Source organism: Balaenoptera physalus (genome assembly GCF_965194825.1).
Source record: "Balaenoptera physalus genome assembly, chromosome: 16".
NCBI lineage: Eukaryota > Metazoa > Chordata > Mammalia > Artiodactyla > Balaenopteridae > Balaenoptera > Balaenoptera physalus.
This window is the reverse complement of record NC_138898.1, coordinates 24747141-24772541: the sequence shown is the minus strand read 5'-3', so window position 1 is coordinate 24772541 and position 25401 is coordinate 24747141. Positions and strand designations below refer to the sequence as shown.

Sequence of the window (25401 nt, the reverse complement as noted above, 5' to 3'; positions counted from 1 at the left end):
GTCTTTGTGGGGTCACTAACTGGTGGCTACATTTGAGGGATTTTTACTTAGGTTTTGTTTCAAAAGCTCACATTTCAAATGTATGAAGTAATCACAGGTAAATAACAAATATGAATAGAAACATTTAATTTTGTATTAGGTAAAGATAATTCAGGAGGGCAATCATTCATTCTTAACTAGAAAATTAACTAGCAGTATTAAAGTATAAGCAGGATTACTACCAGAGGCCATAAACCAACAAGAAAGGAAACTCAGGCACGAGCTGATACCACATATATTGCCCCAGATTCACTCTGCCTACTGTTCTGCCAGACCTTCACCCATGTTACATAGTTAATAACTATAATCTTACATTAGTGTTGGTTGGTATTTTCACAGCATTTGAATTAGAGCCTCTTAGTATTTTCCTAATGAATGAGTAGCTTGAATTAAGTACTTTATTGCCTCTGTGAATTGGAAGGTTTTTCGTATTTATCTAAGATTTAGAGAGCAGTGGAACTTAATGAGCATCACTGAGGGGCTTTGTAATGGATGGAATAATGTTAGACTTGTTTCAGCTGTTCTAACCACATGGGTCAACAGTGAATTTTAAACTTGCCTATGTATAGTATTTCACTGATTCTAAGACTGAATTTTTCATATTTTAACATCTCTGAAACTGAGATGTGTATTACAATTGGAAAAAATTTTTTAGTGGTTCATCAAATAATGTTGTCTTTAAAGTCAATGATGTCTTAGATTCTTTGAAATACGCAGTGTGTAAATATCTCTGTACAATAGATGTCAGTTTGTACAGAAGCAGTGAAAATCAATAAGAGACTAGAGAAATATCGCCATCTGAGGAGTATAGATTCCTGAGAACTTTATAGCACTGCTCTTTGATTTATTGGTATGGTTACTTACAAGATTTTTCATTCTAAATTTTCTTTTGATTTCAGAGAGTGGTTCTTTCTTTTGTCACATGAGGTGTTGAACCCAATGTATTGCCTGTTTGAATATGCAGGGAAGGATAATTACTGCTTGCAGATAAACCCCGCTTCTTACATCAATCCAGATCACCTGAAATATTTTCGTTTTATTGGCAGGTTTATTGCTATGGTAAGTACAAGTGGAGAACTGTGTTTACTTTGCTAATTCAGCAGTACTAAAGCATTGTTTCTTTAACTTTCTCATTTGAAATTTTCTCATCATTAAGACATGTCTAAGATTGGGCTTGTTATATCTGCCCTTTTCCCAGAAATATTCCATAATAGATCATATGACAGGGGAGTTTGTTTTGTTTGTTAGATGAGTTCTTCATTCAAAAAACAAAAACATTCTGAAATACAATGAGATATAAGATATAAAATTATCTTAAATGGTATTGTTTTCTTCTTGCATAGGCTCTGTTCCATGGGAAATTCATAGACACAGGTTTTTCTTTGCCATTCTATAAGCGTATCTTGAACAAACCAGTTGGACTCAAGGATTTAGAATCTATTGATCCAGAATTTTACAATTCTCTCATCTGGGTTAAGTAAGTTTGTTTCCTTTTAATTTATCATTGTTGTGTTGGTAACGTATTCAGACTGTAAGCATGTAATTGGTTTACTGAATTTAAATGGTTTACATTAAACCTGTCTCATTATTCAATATGATAAATTTTATAGAAATATCTTAGGCAAAAATGTGATTTTAGAGCATAATGTTCCAGTTTTGTTGTTAATTCCGATGTTACAGTTTAACAATAGTTATTTAAGAACATAGTCCTTTGGTTAAAAAAAAAACTCTTACATGACTGAATTAGTGTAACAGTGTTACTTTCATTTGGGCAGAGAAAACAATATTGAGGAATGTGGTTTGGAAATGTATTTTTCCGTCGATAAAGAAATTTTAGGTGAAATCAAGAGTCATGATTTGAAACCCAATGGTGGCAATATTCTTGTAACAGAAGAAAATAAAGAGGAATATATCAGGTAAGAGAGAATGCTCCTTTTGACATAGTTTTTAGCCTTTCTGTTGGACTGTATAGCACGTTGATAATTGCTTAGTAGTACTAGTGGACAGTATTTCAAAAAATATTTGCCTTTATACTAATTATGAGAACTGCTCATGTATTGTTAAGGATGCAATACACCACGTCCTACCTTGTAAGTACATTGAGAGAGGAACAAGAAAAGTGCTATGGGAGACATCCTTTCATCTAGCTATAATCATGGAGCAAGAATCTGATGGTATTTAATTTGAGCCTTGATGGTTGGGAAGGATTCAGTTATGTAGAAATAAGAGCAAAAGTTATATGCAGAGATACAGAGGCTGGAGAGCACAAGTCACAAATCGTAAATAGAGAAGAGTTGCCATGGTGTGTGATGCTGTCAGGCAGCTCAGAATTGATAGCCCATTTGCCATGTCCTGCATTTCAGAAGCCAAGGAAAATGAAGAATCTTTAGAAGATGTTGTGGCTAATAAGTTATGATAACCCTTAAGAGAACAGTTAGAACTGTAGCCCAATGGTAGATATAGAGGCCAGATTACAAGAAATTAAGGACTAAATTCAGTAGACAGTCTAAATTTCTTTTTAACGAGTCTGGCAGCAAAGCCCATGAGAGAGAGGACAGATTGTTGTGGAGGCAGCAAGGTAGAGGGACTATCCTGCAGGTTAATTCAAACTGTAAACCTTACAAAGAATTAGTCTAGTGGATGCTAATGAGTTTAATCCCCACTTTCTGATATATTTCAATTTAACCAGAAATATGAAAATTTGTAAAGTAATAGAAAAGAATTTTGGTCATATAGAACTTTCAGTTTTTCTCCAGAAGTGTGAGTGTTAAGGCTAGAAGCAGTGCTGGATCACTTTTTTAAATACCAATTCTGTAACTACTATGCCATGTAACATCATGGCATTGAAAAGAATCTCAAATTTATATGCAGATATTTTTGTGGGGAATATTTGAAGAGCAGGTAAAATTTTTAAGTAAAAAGATGGTTTTCTTAGTGTAGTCTCTTATGCTTTGCATTAGTTCATACTTTTAGTCTCAATAGTTATTAGTTCACTGACATATTCTCAACACCAGTTCAGTCAGATAGGGGTGAGATTTCACATAGCTACTGATTCTTGAGTTCCAGTTTCTGGATCTCTTGCCTGCTTTTCTACTTTTTAAATATTAACATATCCTCTCCACATTTCTTGTGATTAATATTTGCATGGTATTTCTTCCTCCATCCTTTATTTTCAATCCTTTGTCTTTCTGTTTAAAGTATGTTTCCTAAAAGCAGCATATTCTTAGGTCTTGCTACTTTTATCCATTCTGATAATCATTACTTTTAGTTGCAATTGGTACATTTAAATTTAATGTTATTACTGATATGATTGGACTTAAGCCTGCCACCTTGCTATTTGTTTCTTCTATTTCCCAATTTCTTTTGTTCCTCCTTTCCTGCCCTCTTTTGTATTAATAATTTCTAGTTTTCTTTTTATATATCTTTGGTTTTTTCTTAGCTATACCTCTTTAATTTTTAGTGACTGCTCTAATGAATATATGCATCCTTAACTTATCACCTTTAATTAATATTATACTAATACATTAATATTATATGTAACATCATAATTTATAATTAATATACTACTTGTACATTATAAGAGGCTCATAATAGTATAATTCTGTTTATCTCATTTCAGCCATTTGTGCTATTGTTATTATTTTATTTCTTATGTTTATAACCCCATAATACTATATTCTTGCTTTAAGCAATCAATAGATTTTAAAAGAAATTAGGGAATAATAGTCTTTTATATTTACTCACATTGCTATTTCTGGTTCTCTTCATTTCCTTCTGCAGATCCATTTTTTCCATCTGGGATCATTTCCCTTCAGCCTTAAAAACTTCCTTCACCATTTCTGTTAGTGTGTGCCTGCTGGCAATAAATTCTCTCAGCTTTTATCCAAAAACATCTGTATGTCATCTTCAGTTTTGAAGGATATGTTCACTAGATTTAGAATTCTAGGTTTATAGTTTTTTTTTCTCTTTTTTTTTAGCACTTTCTTTCAATAATGTCATTCCGTTATTGTCTTCTATTTTTGATGATGTGAGCCACTGTTTCTCTTGTTTTCTGGATGAAATGTATGTTTTTTTCTGTGGCTTTTAAAAGATTTTCTAAAGGTTTTTTAGCATTTTGCCTCATATATACGCGCTTTTATGTTCTCCTGATTGATGCCATTTCAGCAGTTGTGGAAAATTTTTGTGCTTTTTCTCTGTAGATGTTCCTTTTGCTTCGTTCCCTCTTTCATACTTCAGAGACTTCAGATACATGTATATTTAACCTTTGATATCATCCCAGATGCTGTTTATATTTTTTTCATTTTCTCTGTGCTTCAATTTAGGCCATTTTGATTGATCTTCGTTTGAATTCACTGCTTTTAAGTTCATCCAATTAAATTTTCATTTCAGATATTCAGATATTCTTTAATTTCCATTTGCTTCTTTCAAGAGTTTCTGTGTTGAGAATCTTCATCTCCATATATTTTGTCCATCTTGTCCTGTAAATTATTTAATACATTTTTAATAGCTTTTAGAAAGTATTTACTAACTTCAGCATTGGGCTATCAGTTGGCCTTATTCTATGGACTTTTTTCTCTTATGGGTCACATTTTCCTGCTTCTTTGCCTATGTAGTCATTTTTTATTGTGGATGACATACAGTAGAGACTCTGAGTTCTTTTTTTTTTTCCCTTTTGAAAAGTATTGAGTTTTGTTTAGACAGACAGTTAAATTAAGGACAGATCACATTGATTGTTTGGAAGCTTGCTAGAGCTAGTCTATTTCCATCTTGCTTTTAATCCTAAAACATAATGTTTATTCCTAGAACATGGTTCATAGTCCTTACAATGGAAAGGCCAAGGTGTTTTACCATTAATTTGTGAGAATTAAGCTTAAATTCTATCTCTACAGCCCTAGGTGGCTGCTGAAATTTCTGGTTGGGTCTTCGGCTTTCCAGTTGTTCATTGCACAGGGTTCCTTGGAGTTTCATCATCCTAGACATGTGTATTTAGGAGTGAGCTAAGGAGTTGAAGTGTGTTTCTGTGCAGATTTGGGAGCTCCTTTTCTTTGTCTTTTTTCTTCCAGGGATTTTTCTGTAGCTGCTTTGGCAGCTTTACGCTCCCAACCTCATGTCTCCTCAGCCCAATAATACTGTTGCTTTTAGTTTGAGTTTCATTTCCCTGTGCTCTTTGTAAACTGGGAAGTGCCCTCAAAGGAAAAGCCTAGTAAACGCGGCTCTGCTCCAGTGTGCCAGCTTCCTTCAAGAATCTTGTCCCCACCAGTTTCTGCCTGCCTTTGGTTTCTCTCTGACACCTTCAGACATTTGTTTTCTGTAATTTGCCCAGTGTTTATAATTATAATCACCTGGAAGATTAGTCCAATACAAACTACACTGCCATTTTCCAAAATTTCAGAGTTTTAATAAACTTTAGGACTTTGGTTGTCTGAAACTGTTAAGAAGTAATCAAATGCCTAAAATACGTGTTTGCTTGTTAAAATTGTTAAAATAAATATTCTGTAATAAAACAAAGTTTGTATTTGATGTGATTTTAACTCTGTTAATATGTATCTATGTAGATGAAGATTAGAAGAAAATTTAATCTGATTCAATCAATATGTCCAAAAATTTGAGTCAGTCAGTAGAAGTTGAGCACTGAATATTTGATGTAAAGGAATTATTGTTCACTTTTTTGGTGTGATGATAGAATTGTAGTTATGTTTTTAAAAAACATAAATAAAAAAATAAAGACGCAGACGTAGAGAATGGACTTGAGGACACAGTGGGGGAAGGGGAAGCTGGGACGAAGTGAGAGAGTAGCACTGACATATATACACTACCAGTGTAAAATGGATGGCTAGTGGGAAGCTGCTGCATAGCACAGGGAGATCAGCAGTGCTTTGTGACCACCTAGAGGGGTGGGATAGGGAGGGTGGGAGGGAGGCTCAAAAGGTAGGGAATATGGGGATATATGTATACATATAGCTGATTCACTTAGTTGTACAGCAGAAACTAACCCAACATTGTAAAGCAATTATACTCCAATAAAGATGTAAAAAAAAAAAAAAACAAACTTTAAGCTGCTTCAAGAAAGGAATAGCTTATACTCCTGAATCTCCCCCAGCATTGAGCATAGCATTGAGCATATTTTAGGTTAAGACCTTAATTAATGATGAACTAACCTTGAGTTACAGAGATTTTGCATAATAAATTATGCAAATTAAAATAAAAAGAGGCCTCATCTTATAGAAATATATACTGAGATGTTTGTTTAAAATGAAATTATATGCTATCTAGGGTATGGATAGGGGCATAATGGAATAAGATTGGTATTGTATTGAAGCTGAGATATCTGTACATAGGGTTCATTTATTTTACTTAGATATATATTTGACACTTTTCATAAAGTTTTAAAAAATTATTTTTATACTCAGAATTTAAAGGTAAAATCTGAACTTCCTCATAGTTTTTTTTATATTTATTTACCAGAATGGTAGCTGAATGGAGGTTGTCTCGCGGTGTTGAAGAACAGACACAAGCCTTCTTTGAGGGCTTTAATGAAATTCTTCCCCAGCAGTATTTGCAGTACTTTGATGCAAAGGAATTAGAGGTAATGAGTTGTTCTTTCCTCTGCAGTATGCTGGTAAATAATGCCTTCAGGTGTCTGTTTTCAACTCACTTTATCATCTTTCCAATGGCAATAGTATTTTTTATTCTGGCAGTATGTTTCTGAAGCATCCCCAGTGGTTAAAAGAAGTCCATAATTTATCCAAATATATAAAGTGTTACCAAAAAAGAAAAGTATTAGACCCTCTGTCCAGTGAGTGACTTATATACCTGAATATGTGTATATATGACACCAATCATGGAAACTCAGCTTTTACAAAAAATATAGATAAAATTCTTGATACACAGTTTACAAGCCAAAGCCTCCTGATTAAATTTTTGAAAGTTGTTTAATACTAGTCTTAACTATGTCTAGCATTTTTATATAGGTTGTACAGTTACCTAAAGAAACCATTTGTCTTTTTCATCCCTAAAGGTTCTTTTATGTGGAATGCAAGAGATTGATTTGAATGACTGGCAAAGACATGCCATCTACCGTCATTACACTAGGACAAGCAAACAAATCATGTGGTTTTGGCAGGTTTGTCTCAGTTTCTTTCTTTTGGAAGACATACCATAATTTTTGTAGAAATTGCTTACCACATATGGAAATGAGTCACAGAAAAAAATGTAGCAGTATGTTAAGGCTCCTCATTCCATTCTATGCATTACAATAAATGAATACCGATTATAACAGCATTCTTTGATTATTGCCAAGTAAGCAACACACACCTCACACCTTTGCCCAGAGTATAAGACAACTCCAGATAATAATATTCCCCTGCATTTGATCTAAATGCTTTTGGAATTTTATAGAACTGTCTGAAGTATGGTTTTCATCATTCATATCTCATTGAGAATTATTTAATGTTTAGAAGGTGTAACTTAAGCGAGAGCCTTGGTTTGGAATCATAATGGTGTCTCTTCACAAAATTTCTGCTATAAGCACCATGAAAAGTTGCTCAGCATCACTAATCATTAGGGAAGTGCAAATTAAAACCACAGTGAGACATATATATACCCATTAAAAGGTGGCTATTATTAAAAAAAAAAAAAAAAAAGAAATAATCATCCTTGGTACGGATGTGGAGAAATTGGAACTCCTGCATTGCTGCTGGCGATATAAAATGGTACACCACTGTGGAAAACAGTTGGTGGTTCCTCAAAACGTTAAACATAGAATTAATATGGTCTAGCAATTCTACTCCTAGGTATAACCAAAAGAATTGAAAGCAGGGACTCAAACAGATACTTGTATAACTATGTTCATATCAGCATTATTCACATTAGCCAAAAGGTGGAAGCAACCTAAAATGTCTATCAAGAGATGATTGGATAAACCAAATGTGGTATATATATATACAGTGGAATATTGTCCAACCTTAAGAAGAAAGGGAATTCTGACATAGGCTACAACATGGGTGAACCTTAAGGATATTATGCTAAGTGAAATTAGCCAGGCACAAAAGGACAAATATTGTATGAGTCCACTTATATGAGGTATCTAGAATAAGCAAATTTATAGAGACAGAAAGTAGAATAAAGGTTACCAGGGACTGGGGAGAAGGGAGGCAGAAGCAAGGAGATAAGTTTAATGAAATGAGTTTTTGTTTGATATAATAAAAAAGTTCTGTAAATAGTGGTGATGGTTACACAACAGTGTGAATGTACTTAATGGCATTGAACTGTACACTTAAAATGGTAAATTTTTATGTTAATGTATATTTAACCACAGTAAAAAAAAAATTTTTAATGCCTGCTAATTATGTAAAGAAATTTATGTAAAGAAATTCATAAGAAGCTGAGATGACTGGGCTTCTGTAACAAATACAATTAGTACAGTAGGATAAAAATTCTCTACAAAAAAAACATTTGGCTGAGACAAAATTCTTGTGCTACGGGCTAGAAAGCATTCTCTAGACACTTAATGTTTTGAGTTAGAATTGTAGGAGTTAAAAGCCACATAATTCTGGCAACACATAGCTACACCAAAACATAAAGAACATTGAGAGAAGAACATTACTGGGATATATCTTGGTCAGAATTTGTGAGCTTGATTTCATTTGTTCATAAAACCAAAAAGTCTGTTCTGACTCAACCTCTGTGTCCTTTGTAACGACATGAATTTCTATAGGACAGGCAGACATAGAGGGAAAAGGAGGGGTGCCCTAGAAGAGCTGATCTTGAGACTGCATGTGTAAGGAGCTCTTGGGCCCAGGGCACTCTTCTTTTTCTGTTTCCCTATAAGGATGTGGTACTAGGATTGGTATAGGGGAAGGTTGGTAGGGCTTTTGACAAACATGGAGAAGCTCTACCATCCACAGTGGTGGGTTCAGTCATTTTCCAGTGCATCTAACACTGGGAGTTTGGTTAAGATTTGAAATGATTTTTTTCTTTCTTGTTTAGTATTCTGACCGTCACATATGACCTATGTATCTCTTTAAATGTGCTTTTAACAGTTTGTTAAAGAAATCGATAATGAGAAGAGAATGAGACTTTTGCAGTTTGTAACTGGAACCTGCCGATTGCCAGTTGGAGGATTTGCTGACCTCATGGGTATGTCTACAGGATCACTTTTCCTATACAGAAAATTGTTTATCACACTGCTGTTGTATTAATGTGTATACAGTGTATCAAATAACAAAGACAAGTATATTTTCTTAATTAGACACAGTTAACCTGGATTTGTGTCAACTTTTTTTTTTAATTATTTATTTATTTATTTATTTATTTATTTATTTATGGCTGTGTTGGGTCTTCGTTTCTGTGCGAGGCCTTTCTCTAGTTGCGGCAAGCGGGGGCCACTCTTCATCGCGGTGCGCTGGCCTCTCATTATCACGGCCTCTCTTGTTGCAGAGCCAGGCTCCAGACGCGCAGGCTCAGTAACTGTGGCTCACAGGCCTAGTTGCTCCGTGGCTTGTGGGATATTCCCAGACTAGGACTCGAACCCATGTCCCCTGCATTGGCAGGCAGATTCTCAACCACTGCGCCACCAGGGAAGCCCTGTGTCAACTTTTAAATCATTTTGTAATCCTTATCTCTAGAAGTTTTTAACTCTTAGGCTAGATCCCATGTTTTAACTCAGTAGGATAATGGTCTTCTATATGTAGATCTGTTTCTTCATTCAGTCATAAGGCAAACATTTCAGTGTCTCCTATGAGAGACACTACTATTGTTTGTATTATATTTTAATGACTTGTTTACCACTCTTCCCTGTTATACCTGGAGCTCTTTGAGATATAGATCCATATCTTCATCTTTTTATTTCTAGTGCCTAGTACAGTGCCTGTCACATAATAGTCACTGATTAAATTGTATGTTATTTTGAAATGAATGACCTTAAGAATATTTATTTTGTGACTAAATAAGTAAATTCAAGTCTTTCTTTAACACCAACACTATGCAAGTACCATAAGAGGATAGAAGTTGTGATCCCTAAGTCTTTTTCAGCTGGAGAAGAGAGATTCAGAATTAAAGAATTAAATAGGCAATTCTGGATACAGTGTGTGGAACCAGTTCAAAAGACTTTAAAAGCCAGACCAAAAGAATTTGGACATTACTTAGGGTTTTGGAAGCTGTGGGAACTTTTTGAAGACAGGTGAACTTGCTGAAGCTGCCTTTCAGGAAGATTTGATAGTAAGGTATAGGCATGCAGATGGAAGAGCCTGGAAATAGGAAGAATGATTAGAGCAGTGATAAGAACCTGATCTTAGGAGATAAAATAGGGATGGAAAAGAAGAGAGAAATGCTAGAGAAGTTCCAAAGGTAGAAATAGGACTTAATTAGAAAATGAAATATAAAGGAAGAATGTTTACCATGTTATGAAACATGGAGAAGTTGTGAAATGTAAAGAATCTGCTGACAAAAAATTGCAGAGGAAGGAACACTCCCAAACTCTTTCTATGAGGCCACCATCACCCTGATACCAAAACCAGACAAAGACACTACAAAAAAAGAAAATTACAGACCAATATCACTGATGAATATAGATGCAAAACTCCTCAACAAAATACTAGCAAACAGAATCCAACAACACATTAAAAGGATCATACACCACGATCAAGTGGGATTTATCCCAGGGATGCAAGGATTCTTCAGTATACGCAAATCAACCAATGTGATACACCATATTAACAAATTGAAGAATAGAAACTATATGATCATCTCAATAGATGCAGAAAAAGCTTTTGACAAAATTCAACACCCATTTATGATAAAAACTCTCCAGAAAGTGGGCGTTGAGGGAACCTACCTCAACATAATAAAGGCCATATATGACAAACCCACAGCAAACATCATTCTCAATGGTGAAAAACTGAAAGCATTTCCTCTAAGATCAGGAACGAGACAAGGATGTCCACTCTCACCACTATTATTCAACATAGTTCTGGAAGTCCTAGCCACAGCAATCAGAGAAGAAAAAGAAAAGGAATACAAATTGGGAAAGAAGAAGTAACACTGTCACTGTTTGCAGATGACATGATACTATACATAGAGAATCCTAAAACTGCCACCAGAAAACTGCTAGAGCTAATTAATGGATATGGTAAAGTTGCAGGATACAAAATTAATGCACAGAAACCTCTTGCATTCCTATACACTAATGATGAAAAATCTGAAAGAGAAATCATGGAAACACTCCCATTTACCATTGCAACAAAAAGAATAAAATACCTAGGAGTAAACCTACCTAGGGAGACAAAAGACCTGTATGCAGAAAACTATAAGACACTGATGAAAGAAATTAAAGATGATACCAAGAGATGGAGAGATCCATGTTCTTGGATTGGAAGAATCAACATTGTGAAAATGACTATACTACCCAAAGCAATCTACAGAGTCAATGCAATCCCTATCAAATTACCAATGGCATTTTTTACGGAGCTAGAACAAATCATCTTAAAATTTGTATGGAGACACAAAAGACCCCGAATAGCCAAAGCAGTCTTGAGGGAAAAAAACGGAGCTGGAGGAATCAGACTCCCTGACTTCAGACTATACTACAAAGCTACAGTAATCAAGACAATATGGTACTGGCACAAAAACAGAAACATAGATCAATGGAACAAGATAGAAAGCCCAGAGATAAACCCACACACCTATGGTCAACTAATCTATGACAAAGGAGGCAAAGATATACAATGGAGAAAAGACAGTCTCTTCAATAAGTAGTGCTGGGAAAACTGGACAGCTACATGTAAAAGAATGAAATTAGAATACTCCCTAACACCATACACAAAAATAAACTCAAAATGGATTCGAGACCTAAATGTAAGACTGGACACTATAAAACTCTTAGAGGAAAACATAGGAAGAACACTCTTTGACATAAATCACAGCAAGATCTTTTTTGATCCACCTCCTAGAGTAATGGAAATAAAACCAAAAATAAACAAATGGGACCTAATGAAACTTCAAAGCTTTTGCACAGCAAAGGAAACCATAAACAAGACGAAAAGACAACCCTCAGAATGGGAGAAAATATTTGCAAACGAATCAACGGACAAAGGATTAATCTCCAAAATATATAAACAGCTCATTCAGCTCAATATTAAAGAAACAAACACCCCAATCCAAAAATGGGCAGAAGACCTAAACAGACATTTCTCCAAGGAAGACATACAGACGGCCACAAAGCACATGAAAAGATGCTCAACATCACTAATTATTAGAGAAATGCAAATCAAAACTACAATGAGGTATCACCTCACACCAGTTAGAATGGGCATCATCAGAATATCTACAAACAACAAATGCTGGAGAGGGTGTGGAGAAAAGGGAACCCTCTTGCACTATTGGTGGGAATGTAAATTGATACAGCCACTATGGAGAACAGTATGGAGGTTCCTTAAAAAACTAAAAATAGAATTACCATATCACCCAGCAATCCCACTACTGGGCACATACCCAGAGAAAACCGTAATTCAAAAAGACACATGCACCCGAATGTTCATTGTAGCACTATTTACCATAGCCAGGTCATGGAAGCAACCTAAATGCCCATCAACAGGCGAATGGATAAAGAAGTTGTGGTACATATATACAATGGAATATTACTCAGCCAGAAAAAGGAACGAAATTGAGTCATTTGTTGAGATGTGGATGGATCTAGAGACTGTCATACAGAGTGAAGTAAGTCAGAAAGAGAAAAACAAATATCGTATATTAACGCATGTATGTGGAACCTAGAACAATGGTACAGATGAGCCAGTTTGCAGGGCAGAAGTTGAGATACAGATGTAGAGAATGGACATATGGACACCAAGGGGGGGAAACTGCGGTGGGATGGGGATGGTGGTGTGCTGAATTGGGCGATTGGGATTGACATGTATACACTGATGTGTATAAAATTGATGACTAATAAGAACCTGCAGTATAAAACAAACAAACAAACAAAACAACTAATACTAAACTTTCATTGGGTTATTTGTATGGAAATATGTTAATATAAATGTTTCAGACATTACATGAAATTTCTAAAAATCTTAAAAAAAAAGAATCTGCTGAGTTTAAGGTGACTATCAGACAACCAAGTAGAAAATCTCAGTTAGGGGACAGTTTTACAGGTGTTGTTAAAGCACGAGTTTAGAGGTAAGAGTAGAGGGAGAAAGTAGACTCATAAGAGCAGTGAAGCAGTGACATTTGAAGCTGTGAGAATGGATGGGCTTATGCAGAAATAGAATACAGAGAAGAGTAGAGAGCCGATGCTTAGAAACATTTAGGGGTGAGACATGACTAGCCTAGAGAACAGACTTAAAGGAGAGGCCAGAGAATAAATATTTTAGTTTCTCCGAAGCAATATAGAAGGGAAGTTTTTATCTAGTGCTACAGAGAAAGAAGTCTCAAAAAGGATAATTTGTAAGTCCTTTGAGAATGCTCTGTAGTTTGAAAAAGAGAAACCATGTTGGCGGTTGGAGAGGTAAGGAATAGTGACCAAAATGAAGAAAAAACTGGTACAAGCTTCTCAGTATAAACTGGAAATCTGATTATTAAAAAAACAAGAACCAGGTCTTCTCTTGAGGATAATATTTGGGGTTGGATGGAGCAGTCTAAAGCAACACAAAAGGATACCTGTGGAAGACAGAGATAGTGAGATTGTGGTTCATCGAATTTTAGAGGACATTGGTTTAACCTTCCTTCCACCCAGTGTAGGAAAAGAAAGTTGTAAGAGTGATGTATATAACAATTTAATCTGGTGGTTCTTGACCTTATCAGATCTAATATCCCATTTTTTTAACATATTTATAATACCCTCACGGAATGAAGTTGGTAGATGTGAAATAATGTATCTACAATCTCCAAAAAATACAGATACATGACACTAACTGTAATACAAAGAAGAAAATTTTTAAAAATGATTTATAAAGAAATAATATTTGTTTCAATACATGTACATTTGGGAAAAACTCTGTTAGAAGACACAAAATGTTGTTCCTATTTAGAAGAAAAGATTTGGGCTTAAGAGAAGGTCAGAAGCCCTTCTGTATAAGAATCACTGGAATATGAAAGAACAGATAGAAAAGGTAAGAAATAATAAATAGACTTAAATAAATATAAGAAAAAGAGGGAAATAACCTAAGTGAATTAAGGATAATATACTTGCCAGAATAAATTATAGCTGATCAAAGTAGAGAAAAATGAGGTAGATCTTATTTTAAAGTGTAGTGTCTAATCACGAAATTCCAGTATAGGCCAAGGCTCTGATATGTACAAAGGCCTCAGAGACCTTTTTAAAGTTGAAATAGGCTGAAAAATAGGAAAAGTGGTGCAAGAGTCTATCTGGAGGTTGTTTCGTTTAGGGACAGTGTCAGAGTAAGATTGAAAACAACAGGCAACCTGAAATTAACTTGAGTATATAATGTTTACAACATGATGTCTTACAATTCCATAAAATTTTAGAAAGCATCCAGGGTAATAGTATTTGATAATATGACATATTTGTAAAATAGCCTTTATCAATGAAATTCACTAAAATCCTTAATTTCATATTTCTCTGCTATTTTATTTTATTTTATTTTTTAAATTTTTATTTTTGTCTGCATTGGGTCTTCCTTGCTGTGTGCGGGCTTTCTGTAGTTGCGGTGAGCGGGGGCTACTCTTCGTTGAGGTGCGCGGGCTTCTCATTGCAGTGGCTTCTCTTGTTGTGGAGCACGGGCCCTAGAGCACATGGGCTTCAGTAGTTGTGGCACGTGGGCTAAGTAGTTGTGGTTTGCGGCCTCTAGAACCCAGGCTCAGTAGTTGTAGCGCAGGGCTTAGTTGCTCCACGGCATGTGATATCTTCCCGGGGCAGGGCTCGAATCCATCTCCCCTGCATTGGCAGGTGGATTCTTAACCACTGCGCCACCAGGGAAGTCCCTCTCTGCTATGTTAATATTTGATTCTAAGTCTATTAAAAGCAATCCAGACTCTACTATTACATACTAATTAGCACTATTAAACGAAACTTTCCATCTGTGTGGTTAGAAATGCTGTAATATATTGAGAGAATGTGCCAGTACATAAACCATTTAATAATTTCAAGCTTAATTATTTAATAATTTTAACTATCCTTTTTCATAATGACCATATCCTATATTACTGGGCTTTTCGCATAACTACTTGTGAAAACACTTCAATGTGATTAGATACAAAAGTACTACCACTTTATATTTGTACTGGGTTTAGTCAGGTGGAACATGAGAAAGTTCTTTGGGTATGACTGTCTTACATATGGCGGAACAATAAGTGTGCCTGGCCCCTTCTTATTTAAAAGTCCAGTAGTACTACCAGTCCTTATGACCACCAGTAAATGCTTCTTAGGGAGCAGTAGTGACCTTTTTAGAAAATCAGTGCTTAAAGATAACCATTAACAGCTGACTCCAACACAAGGTAAATGAGAGGCAAGAATGGGGTGTTAGGTGTGTAAGGGTCTGCCCTATAGGACCTATAAGCACAAGCATTGTTAATACTGAATTCACTAGGTTGTTTACATTTTCTAAAGTTTTAACAATTTTCTATTTAAATCAAGTTTTGTAAGACAGTGAGCTGTAGTTTCCCTATTGTGTTTAAAACTAAAATTAAGCTTTTTATGTGTTCTGCTCTTATGTGAGGTATTATTAATTATAGCATTCTGTTATTCTGGCTAAGCAATACTAGATAAAAGTGCATTTTCTCCTCTTGGGTATACATTAACAATGTGGTTCTCAAACTCTAGCTCTCAATCAGAATCGCCTGGAAGCTTGTTAAAACACTGTTGCTGAGCCTCACCCCCACAGTTTTTGATTCAATTCAGTAGGCTTGGGTTAGGGCCTGTGTATTTGTGATTCTTAACAAGTTCTCTGGTGATGCTGATGCAGCTGGATTGGGGATAACAATTTGAGAACCAGTGCACTATCAAACTGTTGATGATTTCACTTTTAGGGAGCAATGGGCCACAGAAATTCTGCATTGAAAAAGTTGGGAAAGAAAATTGGTTGCCTAGAAGTCATACCTGGTAAGTAAAATCAGAAAGATTCAGTTATATGTATAACTGAATCACTTTGCTGTAGACCTCAAACACAACATTGTTAATCAACTATACTTCAAAATAAAAGAAAAATTAAAAAGACAAAAAAGAAAGAGCGTAGAAAATAGTTTTTTCGCATTTATCCTGTATATACTAAAACTTGTTAGAAATTAGAAATGAAATACTTTCCCCATGGTATTGAATTATTTTTAATAGCTTTAGTGAGACATAATTTATGTAACAAAAAACTTACCCATTTTAATTCAGTGATATTTAGTAGATTTTCAGAAAAGTAACCATCACTATAATCTAGTTTTAGAGTATTTCCTTCATTCCAAAACAAACCCTGTTGCCATTAACAGTCAATCCCTCCCCCCACCCCAAATTTTTTTTTTTTGAAATGTGACATTTAGAAAACTTAACTTTTCTCTGTAGGCAGAGGAAGAAATCAAGTCTAGATAGCTGTAGGGAGAGCTACTCTAACATGGTGACAGAAATACTATTTTCTCATTATAAACGTAGTTTAACCACATTTCCAAAAATGTACAAAACTAAAAACAAACCCTAATCTTGACTCAAATACAGTATATTGGAATTCAACCTAATGTCAACAATAGTTGAACTTTATTTTGTGGGACATTTCAGTAGTCATATATATACCTTGCAGGATATTTGTTTATTTTCCCTATCTACCCTTTTTATTTATTTTATTGTTTGCTCCTTTGTATTTTCATACATGTGGCTTTTTAAGAATAACAGCTTGGCATGTTTGTTGAAAATCAATTGACCGTAAATACATGGGTTTATTTCTGGATTCTCAATTCTATTCCATTGATCTATATATGTCTGTCCTTAATGGCAGTAACATTGTCTTGATTACTGTAGCTTTTCAGTGAGTTTTGAAATTAAGTATGCATTCTCCAACTTTTTCAAGATTGTTTCTGCTCTTCTGGGTTCTTTGGATTTCCATATGAATTATAAGATCAGCTTGTCCATTTCTGCAAAGAGGTCAGCTGGGATTTTGATATGAATTGCTTTGATCAGTTTGGGGGAGTAAGGTCATCTTAACAGTACTAAGTCTTCTGATCCATGAATATCAGGTGTCTTTCCATTTGTTTAGGTGTTTAACTTATTTCAACAATGTTTTGTGGTTTTCATTACACAAGCCCTGCATTTCTTCTGATAAATTTATTCCTAAGTATTTTATTCTTTTTGAAGCTATTATAAATGGAATTGTTCTCTTAATTTCATTTCAGATTATTCATTGCTAGTATATTGAAATACAATTGATTTTTTTACATTCATCTTGTACACATATATTTTGATTTGGTCTTTTCTCCCTTTTTTTAAGCTTGGAACAGATTGTGCCATTACATTATTGTGAATAGCTTATCTCAGTCACACATGAAAACCAGCCTCATTACTTTTTCAAGTTCCATGTTTCCATTTGTTCATTTCTATAACCATAAATTTATTTTCCCTTTGTGGATAGCATTATTTCTTAAAATATAGCAGAAGGCCAAGGCTTTAGGGCAGATTCACTACCTGTTACCTTCTGAAGGTGTTCTTAATATGGCCCAAAATTAGAAGATGCCTTTAAAAACTCACAGCTAAGAATAGGACAGAGAAATTCAGTCCAACCAACGTATTAGATGTTAGAGCCGAAAACTTTTTTATTCTTAATGGGGTATACTTAAAACCTTTTGATAAGAGACCTATGACTCACAAAGCCTGAAGTATTTACTGTCTAGCCCTTTACAGCAAAAGTTTGCTGACCACATATAGATTAGGGTGGATGGGAAAGCTTGAGAGGAGTGACATTTTACTGAGTACCTGCTGAGCACCAGTACTGTGCTATATATATGCTTGTTTATTCTTCACTCTATCCCAAGAGATAAATATTGTTATTCCCATTTTACCAAAGAAAAAACCGAGACTCAGAAAAGTAAAAAACACATGCTCAAGGGCCCAGTGACAGAGCTGGGATTTGAACCTAATTTTGCCTGGCTTTAAAACCATTGTTACACTGCCCATATTATTCTTAGTATATGTCCTTTTCTCAAGCTAACAATTCTTACTTTTAGTTTTAACCGCCTGGACCTGCCACCCTACAAGAGCTATGAGCAACTGAAGGAAAAGCTATTATTTGCTATTGAAGAAACAGAAGGATTTGGACAAGAGTGACTTCTGAGAGCTTGCACCGCCAAAGGACAAGAACTTATTTGCAATGTTTGTCCTTTTCCTTCTTTGCCTCTTGCACATCTTGTAAAATTGGACTGTGACTGTTTAGAGAGTTACCTTGAGTGTAAGTAAATTAATGTTATCGTTGAGATTTATCTCCCAGTGATTCTGGATTTCTTTTCAATGTTCCAGAAATCAGATCTGCAAATGACTAGTCAAAACCTTACTTAACATGGAATTAACACAACAATGAAATCTGCCTTGTCTTATTCCACTAGATTGTTTCCTTAACAAAAATTTTGTATATGTGTATCAGAAGTCTCATTTGGGAGTAGGGTTTTTTCTTTTAGAGATTCTGAAAATATGCAGGGAAGTCCCTTGGTAACTAAAATATGTAAGATCTTCCTATTAAGCCTCATGGTAAGAGGTATTTGTTTAAAATAGCCCAGCTTCTGGGGATGTGAGCAAACTTCTGGCTTGTGCTCTCCCTCTTATTTCAGCCTGGCCTGACTGTTGTTTTTCCTTTCCGGAGCATGAAATCCATGCATCATTTTGATGTTATCTCTAGAAAGGAGAGATATGAGACTCTTGTATCTCTCTACAAAGTAGTTTTGTTAATTTGAATTCAGAGAGAAGTTGGTCCCAGCCTGCAAATGACTGCATAACTCTCTTCATTTGGAAGTTTGTTTTAATTGCCTTGCAAATACTAAACTTCACAAACAGTATTAACACTATGCTTCCTTCACTGTCTGTATAAAAGTTAACCTAGAATTGGAATTAATTTAGCTGAATTCTTTGAAGGCCATCAACAATTTTTATATGTTCCTGTATTAATTGCATCTTTATAATTTTATCGTAATCCAACAACTTCAGTTACATTTAATTATTGCTAAGGAGTTCAAGTTATATCTAGAGTGCTTTCTAATCCAAGTAGAGGTCAATGAAACATCCTGTAAAATTACATTTTCATTAGGGAGGGAGAGCTGTGGTACTGGCTAAAAAGAAGAGAGTAATACGTTTATTCACAGTACATTTCTAGTAACCACAGAAATGTATTCTCTGTGTGAATTAAAACTTTTTAAACTGATAATTTCTCTGACACCTGTTAGAGTAGTTATTTCCATTCTTTCCCTTGTCCTGATCTGGATATTCTGTTCACCTCTAAAAATTTTAACAGGTTTTCCCCATGACTGTTAGATTGCTCTGTTAGTAACTGATTAATGAATGCACTTTGACCTTCTCTGTGGTAATTTTTTTAACTTAGCCTGCTTAGACTCTGTCAAGATGACTGCTGTCAGAGGTTTGACTTTATGGACAGTGGGAGGAAGCTGAAGCCAGCTGAGTGCCTATCATAGCCGAACCCTGAGGACAGCCTCATAACTCATGAGATAGGGACTTTGGCAGGTTTCAGTACCATAGCGTGAACAAATAGCATTGAGCCAAAAATCAGCAGAGAACAGCAAACCCCTGTTGTATATGGAAAGAGAATGGGGGTTTTTGTCCCTAACTACTCTTCCTTTTACATCTTGGAAAAACAACAAAAACACTTTTCAACTTGTGTATCTGTACTCTAAAACACTGCCATCATAAAGCAGACTTACGTGAGTGAAAGGGTTGCCTCATCTAGAAATTGTTAGTGTAAAGGGAGAGATTGGGCTCCCCCCAATCCTGTCTTTATTTTGATTTTATTCTACTTACTCTAGGAAATGTAGTACAGTCTCTAAGCCCTAGTTGTTTTCAAAGTAGTGACTCTGCCTTTTTGTTGGTAGGGGGCAAAAAACTGTTGCTTTGTCTTACAGAGCGAATGTCTGCCAACTACCCATTCGTTATATAAGTCTGAATTTTGGTAATATATGGCTATGGAGATTAAGCCTTCTATAAAGACTTCCTATTGAGGTGAATGCTCACATTGAAATGTAGTTACCTACAATATTTACTATAGATTTATGAGATTAAATTAAGAGATAATGTAAGAAAGTAGACTTTTTTTGTTCTACATAATGCTTGATGATTCATTTAGGGACCTAGAAATATTGTTCAAAAATGTATAAATATCATCCAAAAGGCTTTCTGCCCTATATTTTTAAAATACAGAATAGTTATATTTGAAGTAGTCCTGGCCCTAGTTCTATAGGGCTTGGCTATTTAATATTTTTATGGAAGAAACGTTTAGTTCTGGAAAAGGTAAATGCTTGTATATATTTTTGCAGCCTGGGATCTCCCTTACTCCATTTCTTCCTTTAATTTAAGTGGCCACATGTATATGTCTTTCCCTGCTGTGTTAGGAAAATGGGGGCTGGATATCCCAAGAATCAGAGGTTATATAAAAATACTGCAAATAGACAGCAGACATAAATATCTACCAAATACTATCTTAAATTTTGGTCCAAATTGATCATTTGGAAATAGATTTATTGTAAGTGTTTAATTAGAGCGATTTCTTAAATCTGAACTAAATTGCTTTTAGAGTCCTTTTTTCTTTGTAAGCATTGTAAATGCTAATAAATCCTGTTAATTTTTTTACTGCATGTTATGTTGAAATAAAAACAAAGTAAAATGAGCAATTGCCTTATTCTTCTGCTCTTTTGGGAGGTTGGGGAAGGCAGCATTTCACATAGCCTGGGTCTGGAGGGAAGGACCTCACTTGTTTCATGAAATAGAGTGATTTAAAACTGGTCCAGCAGCTCATAATAATGAATTACTGCTCTGTCTTTTATGATCTTATATCAGAGTGCAGAAGAATGTAATTTCATAAGACTTACAATAACTCTATTTAAAATTCAGGTACTAGTTTTTCATCAAGAGATTGACATACCAATGTCAATTCATCTGAAATTTTAGTGAAACATGACTCACCTGCCCAAAGAGGTCTCATCCTAAATGAACTCTTTCAGTCAAACCCACTCTGCCACTTTTTATTTACCTGGTTAATAATCTGAAATGTTATTAGGGATGACTCATGGAATTAGACTTCTCTATTTTTATATCCCTCCGTGTTTTGGATGTAACTCCATCCTTTTAAAATCCTTTAGGTTAACTACTTCTATTTAATATTATTGGCATCTCCAGCCCCCCTCATTTTTTTGTTTTTCTTTTAGAGTTATTTACAAAATTATTTGTATATATGCTATGCTTTCATTAACCAAAAATGGAATGGCAGCACTGGATTGTATATTACTGTATTGGAGTTCCTTTGTTTTCTTGAACTGTAATTTCAAACACTCAGGTAACTTTACAAATACCACAAGGAGTGAAGTGCTCTTATAAAGGTCCTGCAGGGGGCTGCCTCACTTGCATTTCCTTAAAAGTTGTAAGACTGTTTACAATTAAACTTTTTGGTCCTTCATTTGCACACTTTTCTTTTAGTCTTGAGTAAGGTTTTCCCCACTTGCAGGGAAGCCTTCTATGTGAACAGGTCATATAGATTTCTGCCCCTCTGCTTTTGTAAGTGAGCAGGTTACAGCCTGTCTTGTACTCTGGAGTAGATAGGAAAAAAACTAGAAAGACTCAGATGAGACTGGATTTAGTGCCTATGTTGAAGAGAACCAAGATGAAGACATCTCCTTTTCTGAGACAACCAAGGGTTTCCCTAAGACAGGATCCCAGCCATAGGTGCTCAATAGAGAATTACCAGCTGACTACCAAGACTTTTTCTTATTAGGAAACCAAGTGATCATGCTCTTATTTAAAATAGATCCAGGGGAAAGATGCTAAGGGAAGTGGGGTTTTTTTAATATCCTGATCTAACAGTGACTGGAGGACAGGTTCCTTCCAGATCCTGCAAAGTAGGCCCTATCCTATTTATTCTGTCCTATATAAGCAGCTAGAAAGCTCTAGTTTTCAGCGTGGCTAAAAAAAGAGGGAAGACGTGTTCCCCCAGCGTGAGGAAATCTCTCATGGGAAAATAAGTAGTTACTTTTACTGACCATTTGGCTGTCCAGCCCCAAACCCTATAAAGCATCAAACTGGGACTCAGCTATGGCTGACTGGCTGCTATTCTCTGGACTTTTAGGAAGAGTGTCTCACATTGTGTAACTCCAGAACAGAAACTGCTGTCACTCACAGCTCATTTCATTGGTCAATTCCCATATGTCTGTAGGGCTCCTTTGTGGTCAGGACATTTAGGGGAAGGATCCACGGGAATCTTCCAGGTCTTCAGTGGAGACCTAGGAAGGACAGTTTTGGTCCCTTATGAACAGGTCCCCACTGAGCAGAGATGCTGTGGGCAGGAGGGTTTCCTCAAGGAAACTCACAGGGAAGGACCTTGAGAATTTTCAGTCATACCTGCAGATCACTGAAAATAGCCATGCTGTTATTTTCCTCATTTCTAATTCAGAACTCTTCTATTTATCTTCTCTATCCTAGCGACCAATGTCACACCTATATTTACTTAGTCCAGGACAACTGTCAACATTTATTACTATGTCCCAGACACTTAGATATGCCACATGCACTGTCAGTCTTCCTGGTCACTTTCAGAGACGAATGATTATCTCTATTTTATAGAATAGAAAATAGGCTCAACGTAATTGAGTAACTTGAAGTGTCCACAGCTATTAAGTGGCAAGAGTGCAAACTGGAATCCAGGACTGTCTGATTCCAAAGACTGCATGCTTAAACGTTTTGCTGTACTGCTACTCACAACAACCCTGGGAGTTTTCCATAACCAGTTCAGCTGTTCCATCTAATTGGTCTCCAAATCTTATCAAATCCATTTCCAAAACTTCTTTTGAATCACTTCTTTCGGAGCTGCCCCCCATTGCCACAGCCCACATCCATCATCCCTACCGTGGTTGACTGTAGCAACTTCTTGTCATTGCCTCCATTCTCTCCAGTCCATCTGTGCTGCCTCAGAATGATTTGTGGAAGAGTTGTCTCATGGTTCTCCCCTCTTAAAATATTAACAGTGGTTCCTCCATTGCCACAGAATAAACTCCAAAACTCATAAACCTGTCACTCAAGGCCCTGACTACTTCCAACTCCTCAATTCTTATTCTGGCTCCAGTCACATGAACTTTTTGCTTCTGTGATTGTGACCTTGTTCAATTCATTCACCCCCTCTCAGTCTGTTTCTCCATATGTAAGATGGTGGTGATGATCATCCTGTGCTTATCTCCCAGGATATTTTGAGGTCCAGTCACTACAGCCCTTCTTCCCCTTCCTAAACACTTTTATAATGTTTCCAGATTCAATAATCATTTCTTTGTATCCAATCCTTTTTTTTTTTTAACTTTACTTTGAAATAATTTTAGACTTACAGAGCTGTTGCAAAAAAATAGTATAGTACAGAGAACTCCTGCACACACTTCACCCAGCTTTCCCCAATGTTAACATCCCATATAACTTGGTACAATTATAAAAACTTCACATGGGTAAAATGACACTAAACTACAACCTTTATACAGGTATCACCAGTTTTCCAACCAGTGTCATTTTTCTCAGTCTCTTCCAATCTGTGACAGTTCCTCATTCAGACCTTGACATTTTTTGAAGAGTGTTGATCTGGCACCTTGTAGAATGTCCTAAGTTTGGTTAATGTTTTCTTATGGTTAAGGCCATGGATTTTTTTGTGTGAAAGACACCATAGAGGTGGTGTGCCCTTGGTGCATGATATCAGAGGGCCCATATCAATATATCCCATTACCAGTTATGTTAACCTTGATCCTCTGGTTAAGATGGTGCCTGCCAGGTTTCCTCACTGTAAAGTCACTATTCAATCCTCTTAATATGCAGACGCTCCTAGAAGGAAAGCCAAATCCTCCCCCAATTGAAAGAGGCTACAGTGGAATGAATTTTTGGAGATAGATCATCTGCGTTGAATTCAGCAAGCTCCAGTGCCTCGAAGGAACACTGTAAGCTGAGGCTAACTAATTCACAAATTATTTCCTGCTAGAGAACCCATAAATTTTTGTGGAAAACGGAACAACATAGTGTTGCAATAAAAATAGAAGTGAGATTTTTTTTCCCCCTCTCCTGAGAACAAGGAGAGTAAAGGGAACAGTGAACAGGCTGGAGAAGAAAACAACCTGGCCTGAAAGTGTTAATCACTCCTCGCTTTATTTTAACTGTTACTAATCGGTAGTGTCTAACTGGATTTGTACTTCACAAAGCTAACCTCACTCCCTGACACTATGTAAATTAACATCCTGCACCTATCACGCTAACGCTGTGTGAGTTACATCCTGGGCCTATCAACCCCTGACTTTATGTAAATTACATCGTGGTCCTGGTGTTTATATTCCCTGCGCCACCTGGTAACAAATCACCCCCTGTAGCTTTTGCATTTCAGAAAGAAGGTCGTAGGCAGATAAACCAGAGACAAAGGGACCCAATTACCGGACTGCCTAACGCCAGCTATGACTGTTTTGAAATAATGCAAGGAGAAAAAGAATGCGAGACCTTCACTACCTTGATCCTTATCATATACCGGGGACTGCGAGCCCCACATATAAAATCTCCGTTTGGGGGTGGGGGGCCACACACAGTTCTTGAGGCGCTAGCCTGCTGTGTCTTCCCTTCTGCCTGGCAGAGGAATAAAGCCATCTCTCTTATCCTCCAAAATCTGTCTCGTATTTCTTCAGCATCGGCGCACAGAGAGCCAAGATTTGTTGGCAACAATAGGGCTCCAGGAAGAAGGTAAGAAAACGAGGGAGCACAGAAATGCGAAGTGGCTTCTCCAAGGGAGCACCGGGTGGCCGCTGAGCTCGGGCTTCAAAGGCTTCAGACTCCCAGGCTAGACCTGACCGCTTCTCTCAGAGCCTGCATGGAATATTCCCAAGGGAGTCGCTCTGGAGACCCCAGGGACGCTTGACTCCAGCCCGATCTCCGGATTTTCCCGCGTTTTCGGAGCTTTTTGGCTTCGCGCCTCATTTTGCCTGAAAGGAGGTCTCAGCAACCCCCGTCCTCGCCTTCAGAATCGCTCACCACCCTTAACCTAGAACCTGCAGATCCAGCTCAGACCTCGGTTGAGAGTTGAAAGCCTCTTCCAACAACGCGAACCAGCGTCTTTTCGGCACAGTGGGAGTTAGGAATTTTCCATAGCTTAAGTGCTCCTTTGCTGTTCACTTTCGGACAGCACAGGGCAAGTTCCCCTCGAGCCCTGGGGGAGCTAAGAT

General features: G+C 36.3%; 1 protein-coding gene across 2 annotated transcripts in view; it reads left to right on the top strand.

The window, feature by feature from the left end:
* The window catches only part of ITCH (itchy E3 ubiquitin protein ligase), a 123361-nt gene extending 101729 nt beyond the window's left edge, over nucleotides 1-21632 (top strand). The window contains exons 18-25 of one of the 2 annotated variants that reach the window (XM_082432130.1): nucleotides 939-1098; nucleotides 1383-1516; nucleotides 1815-1955; nucleotides 6505-6625; nucleotides 7058-7162; nucleotides 9081-9177; nucleotides 16021-16093; nucleotides 18190-21632. In XM_082432130.1, coding sequence (XP_082288256.1) covers nucleotides 939-1098; nucleotides 1383-1516; nucleotides 1815-1955; nucleotides 6505-6625; nucleotides 7058-7162; nucleotides 9081-9177; nucleotides 16021-16093; nucleotides 18190-18289 — 931 coding nt within the window. In that variant the 3' untranslated portion in view covers nucleotides 18290-21632. The remainder of the gene's footprint in view (nucleotides 1-938; nucleotides 1099-1382; nucleotides 1517-1814; nucleotides 1956-6504; nucleotides 6626-7057; nucleotides 7163-9080; nucleotides 9178-16020; nucleotides 16094-18189) is intronic. The other variant, XM_082432131.1, reaches the window with a different exon arrangement.
* The last annotated feature ends 3769 nt before the right edge of the window (nucleotides 21633-25401 follow it).